Below are 21,942 nucleotides of genomic sequence, written 5' to 3'. Positions count from 1 at the left end.
TCTGGTTTAATAATATCCTTTCTATAATAGGGTGACCAGAATTGTACATAGTATTCCAAGTGTGGTCTTGTACAACTTCAGCAAGACATCCCAACTCCTGTATTCAATGTTCTGACCAGTGAAACCAAGCATGCCAAATGCTGCCTTCACTACATTGTCCACCTGTGACCCCACTTTCAAGGGGCTATGAATCTGTACCCTGAGATTTCTTTGTTCTGTAATTCTCCCTAGTGCCCTACCATTAACTGAGTAAGTCCTGCTCTGGTTCGATTGACCAAAATGTATCACCTCACATTTATCTAAATTAACCATCTGCCATTCTTCAGCCTACTGATCCAATTGATCAAAATCCTGTTGCAATCTGACATAACCTTCTTCACTGTCCGGTCTGCCACCAATCTTGGTGTCATCTGCAAACTTACTAACCATGCCTACTAAGTTCTCAACCAAATCATTAATACAAATGACAACCATAGACTCAGCGCTGATCCCTGAGGCACCCTGGTCACACGCCTTCAGTTTGAAAAACAACCCTCTACAACCACACTGAGTCTCCTGTCATCAAGCCAATTTAATATCCATTTGGCTACCTCACCCTAGACCCTGTGAGATTTAACCTTATGCAACAACCTATCTGTGGTACCTCATCAAAGGCATTGCTAAAGTCCATGTAGACAACATCAACTGTACTGCCCTCATTAACTTTCTTGGTTACCCCTTCAAAAAATACAATCAAATTTGTGTGACATGATTTTCCACTAACAAAGCCATGCTGACTTCCCTAATCAGTCCTTGCTTCTCTAAATGCTGTAGATCCTGTCTCTCATGTTATCCCATGTCAGGAAAGTGGGAGACTATTATACTCAAGCAAGTCTACCTGATTATCAAATATGCATATGGTTCTCTTTGACCTATCTTAGTGAGTTCACTTAGCATTGAAAATAAAATACTAAGGAGGCGATTCTCCCAAAAAAAGTTCTAGGTGCTGAATTCGCAGGAAAACTGGTATAAATCTTCATTGTCTTTTCAGTGGGAGTGCAAACTTGAATCTCCCACACTGTGCACTGCAGAGGTCATAATCGTGAACATCATTAAAAGCTTGCTGGGGTGGAGCATTTATGCCAATGCCTGAAAGTTCTGGGGGTTGTGCACATATGCAGTGACCCTGAGCTATCAGCCTCCCACTTGCTGGCTGGCCAGCTCGATCTCCAGCCCCCTCCCACCCTGCCCTGTCCAAACAGTAACATTTGCTCCACTCTGGCAAATTTCCCTGCCCCAGTTGCTCGCTTCCCTACAACCCGAAACAATCCAAATGGCAGATCACACCTAAGCTGTAGGTACTGCCCATGCCTGGTGGGCAGTGCCAAGGCACCCCCTAGGCATGGACACTGCCAGGGAGTACAGCTGGCATTGTCTATGCATGCACACTGTGTGTGCGTGCAGTGTCTCTGTTTCACTGTGTGCGCGCCTTGCCTGTCTTTCGCCGTGCGCGGGCGCGCCTTGCCTGTCTTTCGCCATGCGCTGTTCGCTTTTGGCATTAGTGATTATATGCACATAAAGGATAAATTATATTCAAAACAAATTTAATTAGAGGGAAATGATTGAGATTCATAGACAAGCAAATTTAATTGCATTGCAAGTTGTAGCTGGGCCATTTGGAGAATGTTTTATTTCCCTTACATCCCGAAAATCAGTGATGGATACGTTCATTGAAGAATATCTATCAGAAGTGAACAAAGAGATTGAGAAGTACAACACAGAAGTTGAAAAGCAAGAGTGTCAAGATCTCTTTGAGCCATAATTTTAAGTCCCACTTAGGTCCATGGTCTGAAATAGTTTTGAATTAGACTGGGACAACATCAAGGTATGTTTCAATAAGTGACTTTTAAACAAAAATAAGCAAAAAAAAACTAGTGGGAATTTACAAATATTGATAACTATATTCAAATGCAACATATAGAATTCTAATAATTTCCCACTAGCTGACCATTGTCATCTAAGTCTGCATTAGGAGGATGGTTACGTAAAACATACTGTTTTTTTGCTTACTGAGTCCAAATCAGTGCAATTTCCAGTTCAATTTTACTTGGACAAATTGAACATGATTAAAATAAAAAGCTTGACATTGCTTAAATCTTCCAAGGTTCTGGAATAGATATAGCCTATCCCTGAAGTATTTGAAGTTATTACTTGCTGTTTGAAAAAAAACATAACTTCAAGCTGGAATGTTAAGCTCAAATTCACTAAAAGGGAACACTCGTTACATGTTGGAAATCAACAAGCATCTTGTAGTTTTGTTTTAAAAGCTGCTAATTCCACCGATCCAATGCAATCTACTTAATCATTGTATTTTGCGTAGCAAGATGCATTCTGCCCAGAGGTCCTAGTTTTTATAATTTTTTTCTACAATAAGAACAATGGATGATTTATGTTATGAATGCAAGTAGAGGTTAGTGCAGGCATTCCAGGGAATTGGTCTATGCAACCTTGGTATAATGATCCTTTATCATAAATTTGGTTTATAGACGCATTAGCAGAGTTCTAAGTCAGTGTCTGATTGAGTAGATGATTGATTATTACACTTTCAATCAATCACAGATTGTATTTAGCTTCAGCTCTGGTACTGAGCACAAACCCTAAACCACAGATAACAGATTTGTGTGCATTAATGTAGTTACATAAAACAGGTGCATTGATCTGGTTTGTTGAATTTGTGCAAAGTTAATTTTAAAAAAATGTCTCCCAAATAAATGCACAGTATTGCATGTATGTCTATACTTCCTCGATTTTCCCCTGCCTTTTATTCCCATCGCTATCTCAAGTTCATCATCAGCTCGTGGTGAAAATTATTTGGCCTTTGGAGAAACTAGTGAGAGGTTATAAAAATGGGTTTGCCAGATTTTTAATGCTACATTGGAAGCCGCTTAATTTTATGATATTGATTAGCTTTTTGTCATTCATGACTATACTGTCCCTAATTATTGAGATCCCTGCAAGTTAGAAAAAAAAAACTGACGTTCTTTAAGTGGTAATTTTCCTGCACGTAATATTTTTACTTATGATGTATTAATGTGCGAAACAGTGAAAGTAAGGATATAATGGATCTTGTGTATCTTCCATATATAGAAAAAGATAAAGTACTATTTTTAAATAGAGCTGCTCAACAGTTGGATTGGTGGAATAACAACTTTTGCAAAGCTGAAATGAGTGTTCCTATTCTATTTTCTGCGAATAAGTATTAATGATATGGAGAATGGAATCTAATGAAATATGATGTGTTCAGGTTAATTTGTTTACTCATTTTGCAATCTCACTACTTTTGGAAAACTGTTAAGAACAAACTTATTTTGCTGCACTTTGTACTTTGTGGCCTATGTTAGTGGGCGACACAATTTCGTGTATTGTCTTCGTTCCCATAGTTTGGGCATTTCTAAAAGTAAGTCCGAGTCTACTCCATATGAAGCACTGCTGTATACACATCAGATAAGCACTTGAGTACTAAAGGTATTCAGCAGGTAATTAATGTTAACCACATTGTTGCAGAAACAGAAGCATGCTGAACAATGGTTTATTCATCTAGGACTTGGCCCAACTGCACTCATTTATGTTTTGATTAGAAAAACACAAGAAGACTGAGCCCTGTGCTTTTTGTATCCTACATCAAACAGCTGTCTTTTATTATTAGAAAATATGATAAATATAAATGGTTTTTAAAAAAGCAATGCCAGCTCTGTGAAGTAGTTATGGATAGCTGTTGAAATGACGCAGGAAAGAAAACTGAAAAATTGCTGAGGCATTATAGTACTCGGCTGAAGAATAGTTAAATGTACTTGCATTTTAAGGTAACACAGGGGCCCAAGAATTCTAGATCGAAAACCTATCTATTTGAACAGCAAGTGTTGCCTGTTCTGTAATATTGAACCATGCAAGGAACTTCGCATTTCATGTCTCCATTTGGTTGTACACAAGGAAAGATACGGTTTTCTTGATTGGGTGTTACTCTTGGGTTCTTGTACTACTTAGTTATGCATGTGAATCGCCTTTATGCATGAACAACTTACGGTACGCAAGACTAAATTAACCAGTAGATACATTCGAGGGGAAAGGCTATCAGTGAATCCTAGTGCTGCCATTTACTTTGACATACCAGAGGTGGTATATCTAAAATGTTTAGACTGGGTTATTAGTCACCAAATATGAATTTTCTTCCAGAGTGAAGACTTTTAAACTTTGCTTTATCACATTGATGATGGTAAAGTCAGGTGTTGACAAAACCAAACTAAATGTCTCCTTAATTATCTTGTTGAACCAAGAAAATACCATTTCAAGTATTTGACAAGCTTTATAGTGGTGATTTGGGGTGTGAAACAAGAAACTTGATTCCAAAATTCAGTTATCTGGTACCCTGGAATTTACAACTGACTCTCTTTATTCCAGAAGATAATTTTCATATACTAAATCACATCAGTAGAAAATCTTCCTTTATATGTTGCATTGCAATGTGGTACAGCATTCTGAAGATAGTGGTCATATTCTAATATGGATGAAATGTCCCATTTCAACAAAAAAAAAACAAGTTTTTTTGTCCACTTACCTCTGAATGAGAGTAAAGTCTAACTAAAGAAAATGGTAACATGCTTATCAGCAATACTTGCAGTCAACACCTCAGGTACTTTTAATGTTTTGCTGTAGCAATGGTGAGGTGGTAAAGGAAACTTTTAGCTTTGCCATTATATGAACAATGTAACTGAATTTAAACAAATGTAAAACTAAGCAAAAGCAACATTTTTTGACAAATTTACAAGTCTAATGAGTAAATGGCAGTTTAAGCACATTTAGCTGACAAAGCAATTAATGAAGTAGGAAAGTATATAGAAACGCTTTGAAGCCTTCCCCTAAAAATAGTTTCTACAGCTATGCTGTGTGATAACTTGGTAGGTTGAGTGTTTGTTTACCAGTATAACCACACAACTAATGTTAAGATGCTGGGATAGCAAAGAAATAGATTTGTGTGTCCCAACATAGTTGTGATGGGCGACATGAACTTTTTTTTAAAACAAATATGTCTGAAATATAAACAACAGTGCCTAAATATTTTAAAAGCCTTGTAATGTTTTCTAGCTGAAGCTGCATTAAGACTCGACAGAGAGTCACACTAAACCTAACTGCTAAACCTTGATTTGCAGTCAACTTGCATTAATTGGCACAAGTAAATTATCGCCTTGCACTGTAATAAAGTCTGTAAGCTACCATGCTGTAATATATAAACAAAAACTAAACTTGGGCACACCTAAAATAGTTGATGTTAATATATAAAGAAATGTGTTCTAATATTACAGCATATTGCAAATGTCGTCCATCATAAACTATGAATAGTTAAGCTGCTTTAATATCACTAAGATGGAGTTAAGTATTTTAGAATACATTAAAATGTTAGTTTAACATCAGTGACTTCTGTGATTATAGAGGCAGGAATATAGACACTATGATGTGGCCAGCCATTCTATTTGTATAGCACAATTTAAAAAAAAGAAATTACTTGAAATTGGTTTAATGTGGCATCCAGATGGCCTTAGCCCTTTCACCACATTTAATTTTCTGCCAATGGGAGCAGCAAAGATTATATCAGTCTTATTGATAATAATTTGGGCTGTTACTGATTTTTGGCAGCTGTTTTGCTGCTATATCACTCTGGATGAAACAAATGAAAAAAGAATATTATGCAAGGCATCATTTCTTGCGCTGCTGTAAGTGCAAGTTATTTTGTTGTAAGCTACATAACTGGTAGCTTATTAATTCACTCATTGCAAAGGAATCTAGAGTGTAAATTACTTCTGGCTTTTTATAAAAAGCAACAGGGTTGCGTACATTCTGTCAGGTCAATCATTAGGGTACGGCGACGTATTTATAAATTCAACCCAGAATCCAAGAAGCACACATTTCTAGGTTACTGTGTGATTGCCTTCATTCATGCCAAAATACCAGCAGATGTTTGTTATAAATCATAGTGACGGATTATTTGAAACCCCATTTATATCCAATTAAGAACGAAGGGACTTTGTTTCTTGAAGCTAGGAAATAGAAAGGAAAATATATTGACAAATGGTTTTATATAAAACAAATTGTTCTACTAAGCACAATAACAACCAAAGTAAAATTTTGGTCCACATGTTTTGGGTAATGATTCTGCTGTAGTCTTTGAAGTTATTTGGTGATTTAGGCATTTAACTGGATCGGGATACGAAAGATATTTGAATTTAAAAACAATACTATTGTAACAGTTGTATTCTTTTCAGTTGAATGTTGAGGTAGTCGCTTACATTAAGATGCTTTGGGTTTCTGGGCCTCCTGTTTAAATTTGACCTTTTGAGTGTTCTATTAAAAACGATGTTGGTGAAAGGGATTTAGTATCAAAGTAACAGGAGTTACAAAAACAAAATCTGAATGCTGAGCAGGGGTTTTGATGTTAAACTATTAGCAGGCCTTAACAGTGTGCTTGCATTGTTATTGTTGGGAGAGTGTCTTGTACTGGTCGCTGAAGTTATGGAACTCTGTGAAAAGGAACACAACAGCTTGAATTAGCTTACATTTCCTGGTCTATTTGACTCGAGGGTTAATTTAAGTTATAGTTTGTGTTCCCATTTGGAATTCTAACAGTATTTGCACATAAAGAATTCAGTTACAGAATTGGCATTCAGAAAAAAGGGAACAATTCTATTTGTTTGATAACAATGACTTTACTGTGATTTCCTACAGCCTATGATGTAATTTTAAATGTCAGATCATTAGCAAAATAATTTACCTCATAACATAAATTGAAAGCTATAACATAAATTTTTAGACAATTACTTGCTGAATTTTGCAAGCAAAGTTCTTCATATAAATGAAGAGTGAATTCAGGAATTTATTTGTGTGACTTGAAAGCGTGCCAAATTTGTCATTTTGATACTAACTTTAACCACTTTAGCTTGTGTTTTTTGGGAAGGGGAGAATATCTTTAAAATTGTTGAATTGTATTTGCACAAAACTACTGTAACTTCAGTTAAACTGGTTTTGCGTGTGACTGAAGCTTTTTTGCATATCTTGTATTTATTACACTGCAAAAGATAATTAATCAAACAAAGTGTATAGAATAATTATTAGTTTTTCCATTTATTTTTGTATTTGTTGGCACATTTTTACTTGTAGTTGTGATGTTTTGCAATTTTTACACGTAATTTTCAGCAATTGCGTTTCAACTCAACTTTCAATAAAGTTTATATGTTTCATCAATTTAAGTGGTCATCTTTAATTGAACACCATTCAGTTCTGGATTCTGAAATAAAATATTTCTTTAAATTGAGGGAGAATCTTAATCCTTCTAGTTAAAGGCATTGCTCGGTATTCAGATTAGGAAATCCTTGTTTGTTGCTGAAACAGACCATTGGCTTCAATACTCTATGCCGATTTTTATGCTCCACAAGATCATCTTTCCACCCTACCTCATCTAACCAAACAAACAAAGAACAATACAACACAGGAACAGGCCCTTCGGCGCTCCAAGCCTGTGCCGCTCATGTATCCCTCTATTCCCAGTCTGTGGCTATCTAGATAAGTCTAAATGATCCCAGCATGTCCGCCTCAACCACCTTGCTTGGCAATGCATTCCAAGCCTCCACCACCCTCTGTGTAAAATATGTTCCCCTGAAATCTGTGTTTGAACCTTGCCTCCCTCACCTTGAACCTGTGACCCCTTGTGTTCGTCACCTCCATAGAATATTACAGCGCAGTACAAGCCCTTTGGCCCTCGATGTTGCGCCGACCAGTGGAACCAATCTAATGACCCTCTAACCTAAACTATTCCAATGTTATCCATATGCCTATCCACAGACCATTTGAACGCCCTTAAAGTTGGCGAGTCCACAACTGCTGCAGGCAGGGCATTCCTTGCCCTTACTACCTTCTGAGTAAAGAACCGTGTTGACTATCCCTAATCAATTTATTTCTCTCTAGATGATTATAAATCCTATCCCTTATAATTCTTTCCAAAACTTTGCCCACAACAGAAGTAAGGTTCACTGGTCTATAATTCCCAGGATGGTCTCTACTTCCCTTCTTGAACAAGGGGACAACATTTGCTGTCCTCCAGTCTTCCAGCAATATACCTGTGGCCAATGGTGACATGAAGATCAAAGCTAAAGGCTCTGCAGTCTCCTCCCTAGCCTCCCAGAGAATGCTAGGGTAAATCCCATCCGGCCCAGGGGACGTATCTATTTTCATACTCTCAAGAATTGCTAACACCTCCTCCTTATGTACCTCAATCCTGTCTAGTCTAAAAGCCTGTATCTCAGTATTCTCTTCGACTACATTGACTTTTTCCTGCATGAATACTGATGAAAAGTATTCATTTAGTGCCTCTCCTATCTCTTCAGGCTCCACGCACAACTTCCCACTACTGTCTCTGACTGGCCCTAATCTTGCCCTAACCAATCTTTTATTCTTGATAGTAGAAAGCTTTAGGGTTCTCCTTGATCCTATCTGCCAAAGTCTTCTCATGTCCTCTTCTGGCTCTTCTTAACTCTCTCTTTAGCTCCTTCCTGGCTAATTTGTAACTCTCCAGTGCCCTAACTGAGCCTTCACGTCTCATCTTTCTCTTCACCAGAGATTCAACTTCCATGTACATTATGGTTCCCTCGCTCGACCACTTCCTCCCTGCCTGACAGGTACATATTTATCAAAGACTTGCAGTAGCTGCTCCTTGAACAAGCTCCACATTTCAGTTGTTCCCAGCCCCTGCAGTTTCCTAGTCCAACCTATGTATCCTAAATCTTGCCTAATAGCCTCATAATTACCTTTCCCCCAGCTATAACTTCTGCCCTTCGGTATATACCTATCCCTTTCCATCACTAAGGTAAATGTAACCGAATTGTGGTCACTATACCGAAGTGCTCACCCACCTCCAAGTCTAACACCTGGTCTGGTTCATTATCCAGTACTAAATCCAATGTAGCCTCACCTCTTGTTGGCCTATCTACATACTATGTCATGAAACCTTCCTGCACACGTTGGACAAAAATTGACCCCTCTAACGTACTTGAACTATAGCATTTCCCATCGATATTTGTAAAGTTAAAGTCCCCCAGTTTCTGACCTGGGAAAAAGCTTTCCACTGTTCACCCTATCTATGCCCTTCATAATTTTATACACCTCTATTAGGTCACCCCTCATCCTCCTTTCCAGGGAGAACAACCCCAGTTTACCCAATCTCTCCTCATAGCTAAGATCCTCCATCCCAGGCAACATCCTGGTAAACCTTTTCTGTACACTCTCCAAAGCCTCCAAATCCTTCTGGTAGTGTGGCCTAACCACCGTTCTATACAGCTGCAGCATCATACGCCAACTTTTACACTCTATGCCCCGTCCAATAACGGCAAACATGCCATATGCCTTTTTTACCACCCTCTCCACCTGTACTGCCACCTTTTAAGGATGTGTGGACTTGCACATCCAGGTCCCTCTGTGTGTCTATACCCCTGATGGTTCTGCTATTTATTGTATAGCTCCCCCTACATTAGATCTACTGAAACGCATCACTTTGCCTATATCTGGATTAAATTCCATCTGCCATTCCTCTATCCAGTTTTCCAGCCTATCTATATCTTGCTGTATTCTGACAATGTTCATCACTACCCGCAACTCCAACAATCCTCGTGTTGCCCGCAAACTTACTGATCATGCCAGCTACACCATCTTCCAAATCATTTATATTTATATAAACAGCAGAGGTCCTTGTACAGAGCCCTGAGGAACACCACTAGTCACAAACCTCCAACTGGAAAAAGACCCCTCCACTGCTACCCTCTGTCTTCTATGGCCAAGCCAGTTCTCCACCCATCTAGCTAGCTCACCTTCTAGCCCGTGAGATTTAACCTTTTGCACCAGCCTGCCATGAGGGACCTTGTCAAACACTTTACTAAAACCCATACAGATGACATCTTCAACCCTTCCCTCGTCAATCGTTTGTCACCTCCTCAAAAAACTCAACCAAATTTGCGAGGCATGACCTCCCTCGTACAAAACCATGCTGTCTATCGCTAATGAGATTATTCCGTTCTAAATGTGCATATACCCTATCTCTAAGAATCTTCTCCAACAATTTCCCTACCACTGACATCAAGCTCACCGGCTTATAATTACCAGGTTATCCTTGCTACCCTTCTTAAATAATGGGACCACATTTGCTATCCTCCAATCCTCTGGGATCTCACCTGTGATGTAGAGATGGTGGCATTGGGCTGGGGTAAACACAGTGAGAAGTCTCACAACACCAGGTTAGAGTCAGAACCTTCCACACACCTGACCGGATCAGAACCTTCCTGCCCTGATTGGAACCTTCCACACACCTGATGAAGGAACACCGTTTCCGAAAGCTTTGAGATTACTATCAAATAAACTGGTTGGACTCTAACCTGGTGTTGTGAGACTTCTTACTACCTCACCTGTGTCCAGTGAAAAGAAAGATTTCTGTTAGAGGCCCGGCAATTTAATCTCTTGTCTCCTTGAGCGATCAAGGGTAGAAGCCATCAGGCCCTGGGGATTTGTCTGTCTTAATGTTTCCTAAAAAACCTAACGCTTGCTCCCTTGTAATTGAGTTTTTTCCCTAACCGGTCAACACATCCCTCTGAGATACTACCAGTCAACATGTCCCTCCTTTGCGAATACTGATGCGAAGTATTCGTTTAGGATCTCACCTACTTGCTTGGATTCTAAGCATAATTCCCCTCCTTTGTCCCTGAGGGCCCGATTCTTTCCCTGACAACCGCCTTGTTCCTAACATATGTATAAAATGTCTTAGGATTCTTCTTAATCCTGTCTGCCAAGGACATTTCGTGTCAATGTGGTCGAGGAGAATACTGAGATACAGGCTTTTAGATTAGACAGGATTGAGGTACATAAGGAGGAGGTGTTAGCAATTCTTGAGAGTATGAAAATAGATACGTCTCCTGGGCCGGATGGGATTTATTCTAGGATTCTCTGGGAGGCTAGGGAGGAGATCGCAGAACCTTTGGCTTTGATCTTCATGCCATCATTGGCTACAGATATAGTGCCAGAAGACTGGAGGATAGCAAATGTTGCCCCCTTGTTCAAGAAGGGAAGTAGAGACCATCCTGGGAATTATAGACCAGTGAACCTTACTTCTGTTGTGGGCAAAGTTTTGGAAAGCATTATAAGGGATAGGATTTATAATCATCTAGAGAGAAATAATTTAGGGATAGTCAACACAGTTTTGTGAAGGGTTGTTCGTGCATCACAAACCTTAGAGTTCTTTGAGAACGTGACCAAAGAGCTGGATAAGGGTAAAGCAGTTGACGTGGTGTATATGGATTTTAGAAAAGCCTTTGATAAAGTTCCCCATGGTAGGCTACTGCAGAAAATATGGATGCATGGGATTGAGGGTGATTTAGCAGTTTGGATCAGGAATTGGCTAGCTGTTAGAAGACAGAGGGTGGTGGTTGTTGGGAAATATCCAACCTGGAGTTCAGTTACTAGTGGTGTACCGCAGGGATCTGTTTTGGGGCCACTGCTGTTTGTCATTTTTATAAATGACCTAAATGAGGGTGTAGAAGGATGGGTTAGTAAATTTGCGGACGACATTTAAGTCGGACGAGTTGTAGACAGTGAGGATGGATGTTACAGAGGGACATAGATAAGCTGCAGAGCTGGGCTGAGAGGTGGCAAACGGAGTTTAATGCGGAAAAGTGTGAGGTGATTCACTTTGGTAAGAGTAACAGGATTACAGAATATAGGGCTAATGGGAGGACTCTTGGTAGTGTCGACGAGCAGAGAGATCTCGGTGTATATGTGCATAGATCCCTGAAAGTTGGCATCCAGGTTGTTAAGATGTACGGTGTGTTAGCTTTTATTGGCAGAGGGATTGAATTTCAGAGCCGTGTGATCATGTTGCAACTGTACAAAACTCTGGTGCGACTGCACTTGGGGTATTGTGTACAGTTCTGGTCGCCGCATTATAAGAAAGATGTGGAAGCATTGGAAAGGGTGCAGAGGAAGTTTACCAGGATGTTGCCTGGTATAGTGGGAAGGTCTTATGAGGAAAGGCTTGAGGTTGTTTTCGTTAGAAGAAGGTTAAGAGGTGACCTAATTGAGGCATACAAGATGATCAGAGGATTAGATACGGTGGACAGTGAGAGCCTTTTTCCTCGGATGGTGATGGCTAACACGAGAGGACATAGCTTTAAATTGAGGGGTGGTAATTATAGGACGGATGTCAGAGGTAGGTTCTTTACTCAGAGGGTAGTAAGGGCATGGAATGCCCTGCCTGCAGCAGTTGTGGACTCGCCAACTTTAAGGGTGTTCAAATGGTCAGTGGATAGGCATATGGATAACATTGGAATAGTTTAGGTTAGAGAGTCATTAGATTGGTTCCACTGGTCGGCGCAACATCGAGGGCCGAAGGGCCTGTAGTGCACTGTAATGTTCTATGTTCTACATCCCCTTAAATTGTATCACCCTTCCTTTACTGTTGCTGGGTCAGAATCCTGGAACTCCCTTCCTAATAGTACCATGGATGTACCAGCACCACATGGACTGCAGTGGTTCGAGGTGGCTCATCAAAACCTTCTGAACGGCACTTAGAGATGGTCAATAATTATTGGCCTGACCAATGGCACCCCAATCCCTTAAAGAATTTTTAAAAATTCCTGCTGCTCCAGCTTGAGTTCTGGATTTCCAGGGGGCAGCTGGAGTCACTGTGGAGCATCAGGGATGATGGGTGTTTCCTGGATTGTTATGTTCTAGGGAGTGGTCACCCCGCAATTAAGTGAGTGGTCAGGATAGTGGTTGGGTATCCACTTGGAGTAATAAGAGCTGTGTAGTACAGGAGTCCTCAAAGGTATGCCCTCACAAATTGTTATTCAGCATTAGGGACTGTTGGCTGTTATGTTCTAACACGGGGCATCTCAGAATATGGCACCGATGAGCAAGGGACTATAAAGATAGAAACAGCAAAGAGTGTAGGCTATTATAGGAGATTCCATAGTTAGGGAACAGACAAGCATTTCTGTAACTGGGATAGCAAGTCCTGCATGGTGCTTTCCTCATGCCATTCTAACAGAACATAGAACATAGAACACTACAGCACAAACAGGCCCTTCGGCCCACAAGTTGCGCCGACCACATCACCTACCAACCTACAGACCTATCTATAACCTTCAATCTCATTAAACCCCATATACTCATCCAGAAGTCTTTTAAAAGACCCCAGCGAGTTCGCCTCCACCACCACTGACGGCAGCCGATTCCATTCACTCACCACCCTCTGAGTGAAAAACTTACCCCTAACATCACTTCTGAACCTCCCTCCCCGCACCTTAAATCTGTGTCCTCTCGTAGCTACCATTTCAAACCGGGGAAATAGCCTCTGAGAGTCCACCCTATCTATTCCTCTCAACATTTTGTAAACTTCTATCAGGTCGCCTCTCAACCTTCGTCTCTCCAGGGAAAAGAGTCCCAGCTCCCTCAACCTAACTTCATAAGGCATGCCTCCCAGTCCAGGCAACATCCTTGTAAATCTCCTCTGCACCCTTTCAATAGCTTCTACATCTTTCCTATAGTGAGGCGACCAGAACTGCGCACAATACTCCAAATGAGGCCTGACAAGGGTCTTATAAAGTTCCAGCATTACCTCCCGACTCCTAAACTCAATCCCTCGATTAATGAAGGCCAGTACACCATACGCCTTCTTGACCACCTCCTCCACCTGCGAGGCCGATTTAAGAGTCCTGTGGACCCGGACCCCAAGATCCTTCTGCTCCTCAACACTACTCAGACTTCTGCCCTTAATAGTGTACTCGTTCATCCCGTTGGTTCTGCCAAAATGGACGACAACACATTTATCCGCGTTGAAGTCCATCTGCCACTTCTCCGCCCAGTCCTGCATCCTATCTATGTCCTGCTGCAACTTTTGCCATCCTTCCAGATCATCCACAACACCACCGACCTTCGTGTCATCAGCGAACTTACTTACCCATCCCTCCACTTCCTCATCCAGGTCATTTATGAAAATGACAAACAACAAGGGTCCCAGAACAGATCCTTGAGGCACTCCGCTGGTGACTGACCTCCATTCAGAAAAAGCCCCATCCACAACCACTCTCTGCCTTCTGCAGGCAAGCCAGTTCTGGATCCACAAGGCCAAAGGCCCTTGGATCCCATGCCCTCTCACCTTCTCAAGAAGTCTTGCATGGGGGACCTTATCAAACGCCTTGCTGAAGTAAATCGCAAAGACAGTACAGAATATGCCACAGGGTGGGAGAGTCCTTAGGATATATTTCAGAAATAATACTTAGGACATCAACATTTGCTTTCTCTACATCATTGATACCAACATGCACCAATACTCCCAGTGCCATGGGCTAGCCTGAAATAGGAAGGTAGAGAGGATCAATGCATGGCTTAACTATAGTGCAGCAGGGACGGTTTCAGACTCTTGGGACATGGTGACTCAGTGGTTAGCACTGCTGCCTCACAGTGCCAGAGACCCGGGTTCAATTCTGACCTCAGATCACTGTCTGTGTGGAGTTTGCACATTGTCCCCATGTCTGTGTGGGTTTCCCCCAGGTGTTCCAGTTTCCTCCCATACTTCAAAGATGTACAGGTTAGTATGATTAGTAAATTGTTTCTTAGTGTCAGCAGGATAAATACATGGGGTTCCTGGGATATGGCCTGGATGACTGGACAATGGGCTTGTCCTGCAATATAGGAATTCTGTGACATTGCGACAAGCTCTGGCACAGAACGCACTTATTCAAAAGGGATGGACTGCATCTCAGCAGGGCTGGAACCAATGTCCTCGGGGATATTCAATAATATCATTGGGGAGGGTTTCTATTAAACTGGCAAGGGGATAGGCACCAGCATGAAGTCATCAAAATGAGAAATAAGGTACATAAAGTCAAAGTGATACACAATACTAGAGATAAAAGCAGTACCATATTAGATAGGACCAGTCTAAGAAGGACTACAAGGAACTCAAAGACAAGATTTTGCAATCCATGCACATAAATATGCAATGTGTGGTGAATAAGGTTGGTGAGCTACAAGCGCAAATAGTGTTAGTAGCAATAACTGAAACATGCTTACAAATTGTGAGGAGTAGATACACAAGGAAATAAAGGGTTCAGGAAAGACGGAAGGAGAGAAAATTGAGGTGATGGCAATAATGACTAAGGCAGACATTGGATTATTGGAAAGAGGATTTCCTTGAGGCTGAAAAGGCCACAGTAAAATTATACCAGATATTGACAGGAAAAACTGCTGGGGCAATAGGTGATCAATAGAAGGTGCTTCAGATACGTTCTAACAAGGCTGAAAAGTGTGTGAAAAACAGGGGTGCTTGGATGGCAACTGAGATAGAGATTATGAGGAATCAAAAAAAGGAGGGTGCATGGTTCAAGTGAGCACTTCAAGTGAAAAGCAGGTCAAATACAATAGGTTGAGAGGGAATTGAAGAGTGACAAAAGTATGTGAGAAAATAGAATGGCAGCCAACATAAAAGGGAACCAATCATCTGTAACAAATTGTAAATGGGTATAATGGATCCTACTTTGGACAAAGATGGGTGACTTTTTAAATGTGGACTTCATTGGCTGGGCCAGTATTAATTGGACTGGGAGAATCCCACCCATAGTGCTTCCCCATTCCTGATGCTCTGCAATATCAACAGTTTGTATTTCACTTCAACAATACCAAGCCAAAGTTTTCTCAGCTCACAGATACATAGATACGGCTGCCTAGAACTGCAGTGTTCTCCACAGACTCCTTAACTTAGAAGTTAAGGCACACCATTGGCCATTTCATGTCTTTCTAACTGCATTCATTTAGTTAGTTGTTAATTAAAGTACAAGTCAGTTTCCTTGCTTAAAGGCAAAAGAAAAACATTCACTAGCTATGAGAAGAAAGCAAAAACTATAAAAAAAGCACAAAGATAATTATAGATGGCAGCTAACGCTGATCTTCCCAGTGATGTTCACATCCCATGAAAGGAAAACAACTCCTCTCTGCACTAAATTCCCACTTGCTTCACATTCCTTGCATCACTTTATTCATGAAGCACTTTGTGTTCCATATTCTGGGCTGTATTTAATGGAGGTGGCGGGGTCTCAGCACTGGTTGGAGAGTGGTGACAGCCCGGAGTCACCTCCAATCAGGAAAGCCCTCCAAATTGAATGCCAATCACTTAAGCCGCAACAGCCTGTCTGGGACCAAGGATTCAGGGGGATGGAAGTACTGCATCTCTCAGAGCGTTTCTAGCATTGCCTGGCAACATCAGTGCTGTGATGGCTGCTGACAAAAGAGATCCCAGGCTACAAGTGAGAAATGGGGATTAGCAACAAGGGCAGGAGGGTGGCTCTCAGGATACCCCACCGATGCCAGATCCTTTGAACAGGTACCAACTGCCTTTGAATGAGGGATAGTCCTAAAAGCGCAAACAATCTCAATAGGGTTTGCTTTTTAAGTGAGTCCGGTGCCCACCACTGTGCAAATACCAACAAGAAAAGGGATGAAGCCCCTAAATGGACAGGGAAGGTAGAAAGGGAAGGCCACCAATGAGCCTTCCCACTTGGTCTGAATTGGGCAGGGCCATGAAGATGGCAGGGTCAGGGGCAGGCATTAGATTCTGCCCTCCATGTGGTCAGGCTTAGAGTAATGTGAACAGTTCTGTTCTGTATGTAACAAAAGGGCATTGGTGAAGGTGGTGAAAAGATTCATGAAGATGTGACCAGAAATAAGAGAACATCCTTAACGGGAAAAACTGGGGCTCTCAATTTTTTTTGATAGACAAAAAAAGAGAAGGGTGAAAGGTGACCCCGAAAAAGATCCTTAAGATAATAAGCCCGGTTAGGAAAAAAGTCCACAACTAGAAGTGATAAATTTAAGACAGTTACCACTACATCTAATAGAGAATTCAGAAAAAATGCCTTTAACCAGTGTGGTAAAAATATAGAAATTACTTCAAGGAGGCAATTCCTACAAAGTCTAAAGAATCCTGCAGTGCAGAAGTAGGCCATTCAGTCCATCGAGTTTGCACTGACTACAATACTACCAGGTCCTATTCCCATACCCCTATGCATTTACCCAACTAGTGCCCTAACGCCAAGGAGCAATTTAGCATGGCTAATCCGCCTAACCCAAATATCTTTGGACTGTGGGAGGAAACCCACACAAACACTGGGAGAACATGCAAACTCCACACTGACAGTCACCCAGCCTGGAATCGAACCCAGGTCCATGGTGCTGTGAGGCAACAGTGCCAACCACTGCCACCGTGCTGCCCCTTTTATGTCCTTCAAGATAGAAGCTGGAAGTTTTGCAAACTTGATTATTCACTTTTGAGTTATTGAGGAAATGGAGGTTGGAAATTTCTGGAAACAAAATGGGAGTGGCTTACTCCTTGCAATGCAAGTTTCTGCCTTTGTCCAGTCGAGCCCCTTAGTGACAATCTGGCTTGGCTCTTCAAATAGCTCACCCAGCATCTCTGCCTGTTCGTGGATTCTAGACTGGATTCTTCCTTTTCCAGGCTGTATTTTTTCCTTCTGTGGTCTCCTTGTCTCACAAACTGACTGACGTAAGGCTGTTCTCCAAAAATATCGTAATAAATGTTTCTTATCACAGATTGGTATCTCTCAGGTGGCCATAGTATCACTGTTCCCATTGTCTGTACATATAGCCCCTGACAATTTAAACATTGACACACAATAGGGTTTGAATCTTGGCACTTTGCTTCTACTTGTAATAGAATAGGTTTTCCTTGTACCCGATCTATGGAATTTCATTCTGCAACCACAAAGTCTGAGGGATCGTTCTGCATTAGTTTCTGTAGCCATGTGGACAGCAGCAGCCACAGGAGAGAGCTGTTGCATTTTTAATGTCTTCTCAATGAAATGTTCCAAAAAGGTCATCAATATTTTAGCATCCTGCCCAGGCAAGCAGGTTAGCTTCCAGCTTTGAGCAGCTACATGTATATCTGGCAGACATGAGGAAGAAAATGCCACCTGACCTTCTGATTCCATCTTGTTTCAAAGCCAGTTGTCCATTTTCCTGTTTTTATAGTGAAGTATCCATTTTTCCATAAAAACATGGATATGAGTGCATGAGCATGACTTGACCAAAGTCTAGGTTAATGATGTATGACATAATGAACAACTTAAAGGAAGGAGGGGTGACTTATTGAGGGAATTTCAGAGCTCAGGGTGTTGCCAGCTGAAGGCAAGGCTGCCAGTCATGGACTGATTAAAATTAGAGATGCTCAATAGGCCAGCTGGAGGTATATTGGCATCTGTTTTGTAGGTTTGAAGGTTACCAGATTATCCAGAAAGGGGCTTAAGTTTAGAAGTAATTTTAGAGTATTTTATTAAATACATTAATAAGAAGCAAACATTTACATATGATGCATAAGGTAAGTAGACAGAAAAAGCAGATAACCTGTGACAATCTCTTGTCTGCTCTGTTGGCTGCCTTTTCTTCTGTAACCTTCTGAAATGACTAGGGTGGGGAAGTTAAGGTAGTTACCATAAAAATCATAGAATCCCTGCAGTGCAGAAGAAGGCTGTTTGGCCCATCAAGTTTGCACTGACCCTCCGACAGAGCATCCCACCCAGGCCCTATCCCCGTAACCCCACGTATTACCCCTGCTAATTTCCCCCAACCCACACTAAGAGGCAATTTAGAATGGCCAAGCCACTTAACCTTTCATAAGCTACTCCTGCCAATAATGACTGCAGCTGACATGGAGCTCTTCAAAATTTCTTTCTGTCCAGAGCGATCACAAAGCCCAGCGAGCATGTTTTAACCTTTTACTCAGAAAATTGGTTTGTGTTTGTGGGTCATGAGATCCAGGCTTATCAGAAACGTCTGTACCAGAGAAATGGCCTTGGCAGTGATAACAGCTAATAGCTAGGCCTGTCCCGAGTTATTCAGACAGCAAGCTGCTCTGAAAAACTTCTTAAGGTTTCTAAAAGTATTCAGTAAAAGTATTATTAAGATTTTACCAGGTAGAAAGACAGCAATTTCTTACGCATCCATGTCACCTGGGTAAGATGTTCTGTAAGTGTTTTCAGCTGGAGTGATGAGCTGACTGTGTAAAATTGAGGTGAGCAACGCACAAGTCCAAACACTGCCTGATAGAAAATGGTGGATAGACTGCAATGCGAGGTGAAAAACAGGCATGAAAACACACAACATATTCATCAAGAGAGATAAGTGGGCTGGAATTCTCCCATCCCGTCTGCCACTGGAATACTAGCGGGTTTGAGCGGATCACCAAGATTGGGGGAAAGGCAAATTGTGCAGAGGGTGTGGAGAGTCTGCAGAAGGATCTAGATAGGCTGGGCGAATGGGCCAGGAAATGGCAAATGGAATTTAATGTTGGCAAGTGTGAGGTGGTCCACTTTGGTAGGAAGAATGGTAGGAAGGACTATTACTTACGTGGCGAAAAACTACAGCAGGCGACGGTGCAGAGGGACCTCGGGGTCCTTGTGCATGAGTCGCAAAAACCCAGCTTGCAGGTGCAGCAGGTGGTCAGGAAGGCGAATGGGATGCTGGCCTTCATAGCGAGGGGGATTGAATATAAAAGTAGGGAGGTCTTGCTGCAGCTGTATAGGGCGTTGGTGAGGCTGCAGCTGGAGTACTGTGTGCAGTTTTGGGCGCCGCACCTGCGCAAGGATATTTTGGCCCTGGAGGGAGTGCAGAGGAGGTTTACTAGGCTGATACCGGAGTTGAGGGGATTGAGCTATGAGGAGAGGCTGAATAAACTAGGCTTGTACTCGTTAGAGTTTAGAAGAATGAGGGGAGATCTCATTGAGACGTATAAGATGATGAATGGGATGGATAGGATAGAGGTGGAGAGACTCTTCCCGCTCAAAAAAGACAGTAGGACTAGGGGGCACAGCCTCAAGATAAAGGGGAGGCGGTTTAGAACGGAGTTGAGGAGGAACTTCTTCACTCAAAGGGTGGTGAATCTCTGGAATTCTCTGCCCGTTGAAGTGGTGGAGGCTACCTCGCTAAATATTTTTAAGAAGCGGGTTGATGGGTTCTTGATAAGAGAGGGGATTAAGGGTTATGGGGAGAGGGCAGGAAAGTGGAACTGAGCCACGACAGATCAGCCATGATCTTATTGAATGGCGGGGCAGGCTCGAAGGGCTAGATGGCCTACTCCTGCTCCTATTTCTTATGTTCTTATGTAAAGGTCCATTGAGGTCAGGCAGGATTCCCCGGTCATCAGACGAGCGTGCTGGAGAATCCCGCTGTGGTCTCTGGTATTCTGAGAGAAAACCATTACGGAGCTCCCATTGCTTTGCAGCGGCTTCCCAAAAACCTCAAAAGAGCTAAGTCGTGGACCCTGCCCGAGGAAGAAAACAAAATTCGAAACGCTTTTATTTTAACTCGGCCATTGATGATTCTCCCTCTTGGAGTTTGTAGCCAAACTCAGAGGGTGGTGGGTGAGTGGAATCGGCTGCCGTCAGTGGTGGTGGAAGCAAATTCGATAGGGTCTTTTAAGAGACTTCTGGATGAGTACATGGGACTTAATAGGATTGAGGGTTATAGGTAAGCCTTGTAGGTAGAGATATAATCGGCGCAACTTGTGGGCCAAAGGGCCTGTTTGTACTGTAGTTTTTCTATGTTTCTAAAAAGCAAACAAGCCAAAGCTCATCAGCACCTTATGAGTTGCATAAACTTTTTTTTAGCGCGATGGAGGTACAGCTTCACATATGGTTTTGCTAAGAGCGTCTAAATAAAAGACTTACCCGTCTTTTCCTGGCTAGGAGAAGCTAGTCAATATAAAGATGATATCATATTGGAAGCATGAAATAGATCCTTAAAAAGTAGGTCATCTTTACAGCTGCATAATTGGAGTAGTCCATGTTACAACACTTGCTGTTTTATGATGTGTTCTCCCCTGCATTTCCACTAACAGGTTTATTGCTTTATCCATGAATTGTACTGAAGGTTATTCAGAGTTCTACATTTTAAATTATTTTCTCCATCTGTAGAACTCTGCCAAAATCCTAAGGGACAGGAAGGTGGTTGACTCCTTATTCTCTGGCTGGCTGCTGGATATGAGTGGCCTGGTATGAATCACCCTCTGAGTTTCAGTTCCACCTCATCAGGAAGTATCCTTTTGCTGTGAACTGTCTTCCTCTGGAAGGTTGGCTCAGATGAACAGGTTGTTACAGGTAAAAAAGAGAGCCACAGTTTCAGTGCCACTCAGCCTCCTTTGAGCAATAAGGTTTACTGTTTAAATGAATGCATCTCAACTTTTCCTTTCCACCAATATCTGCTCCTCCCAGGTCTCTCATGATTTTGAACTTCCTCTCCACTTTGTCTTCATCAAGGCGAAAACCCCAGTTTCTCCAATCTATCTTCATGGCTGAAATCCTTCTTATAAATCTTTTCTGCCCTTTTTCTGTACCTGGGTTAAGACCAAATGAATCATATCTGGTACAGTGCTGCGAAACATCTTATCGCATCCAAACAGTAAATTGAGCCACAGCCTGGTTTAATAAAAGAAGTGTTAAAACAGTGACCAAGAAATGCAGGAGCTTTACTTGGTGGATTGCATAACTCCCTGCTACATTCCCTTCTGAAAACGCTTGTCTTTAACGCGTCAGGGGAGTTTAAATCTAAAGTCACATCCAAGCTGGAAAATTCTCAAGGAGGCTGCGAGAACAACTGGGGAGAAAACAGTTAAGGCTGTTTGTAATATTGAGCCCAAATTCTCTGGCCACCTACTTCAAAAGAAGAAAGTAATATGCTTTATGAAGGTAAAGTTAATCACAGCATTGCTGAAAAGATATCAGGATTCCAGGTCTGATAAGAAAATCTCCTTTGAAGTTCAAGATCCCAGTCAATTCACAATTAACTTTCCATCAACAATTAATAAGGCTA

The 21,942-nt window shown here is 41.7% G+C and overlaps 1 protein-coding gene across 3 annotated transcripts in view; it reads left to right on the top strand.

Moving 5' to 3' along the window:
• Positions 1-7,272, top strand: part of dnaaf9 (dynein axonemal assembly factor 9) — a 172,253-nt gene extending 164,981 nt beyond the window's left edge. For all 3 annotated transcript variants that reach the window (XM_080194312.1, XM_080194221.1, XM_080194405.1), the window contains one exon: positions 1,695-7,272. In XM_080194312.1, coding sequence (XP_080050438.1) covers positions 1,695-1,801 — 107 coding nt within the window. In that variant the 3' untranslated portion in view covers positions 1,802-7,272. The remainder of the gene's footprint in view (positions 1-1,694) is intronic.
• Positions 7,273-21,942: the final 14,670 nt, after the last annotated feature.

Source organism: Carcharhinus amblyrhynchos, chromosome 1, assembly GCF_965287045.1.
Source record: "Carcharhinus amblyrhynchos chromosome 1, sCarAmb.v2.hapA, whole genome shotgun sequence".
NCBI classification, from domain to species: Eukaryota; Metazoa; Chordata; class Chondrichthyes; order Carcharhiniformes; family Carcharhinidae; genus Carcharhinus; species Carcharhinus amblyrhynchos.
This window is presented reverse-complemented; position numbering and strand designations above follow the sequence as displayed.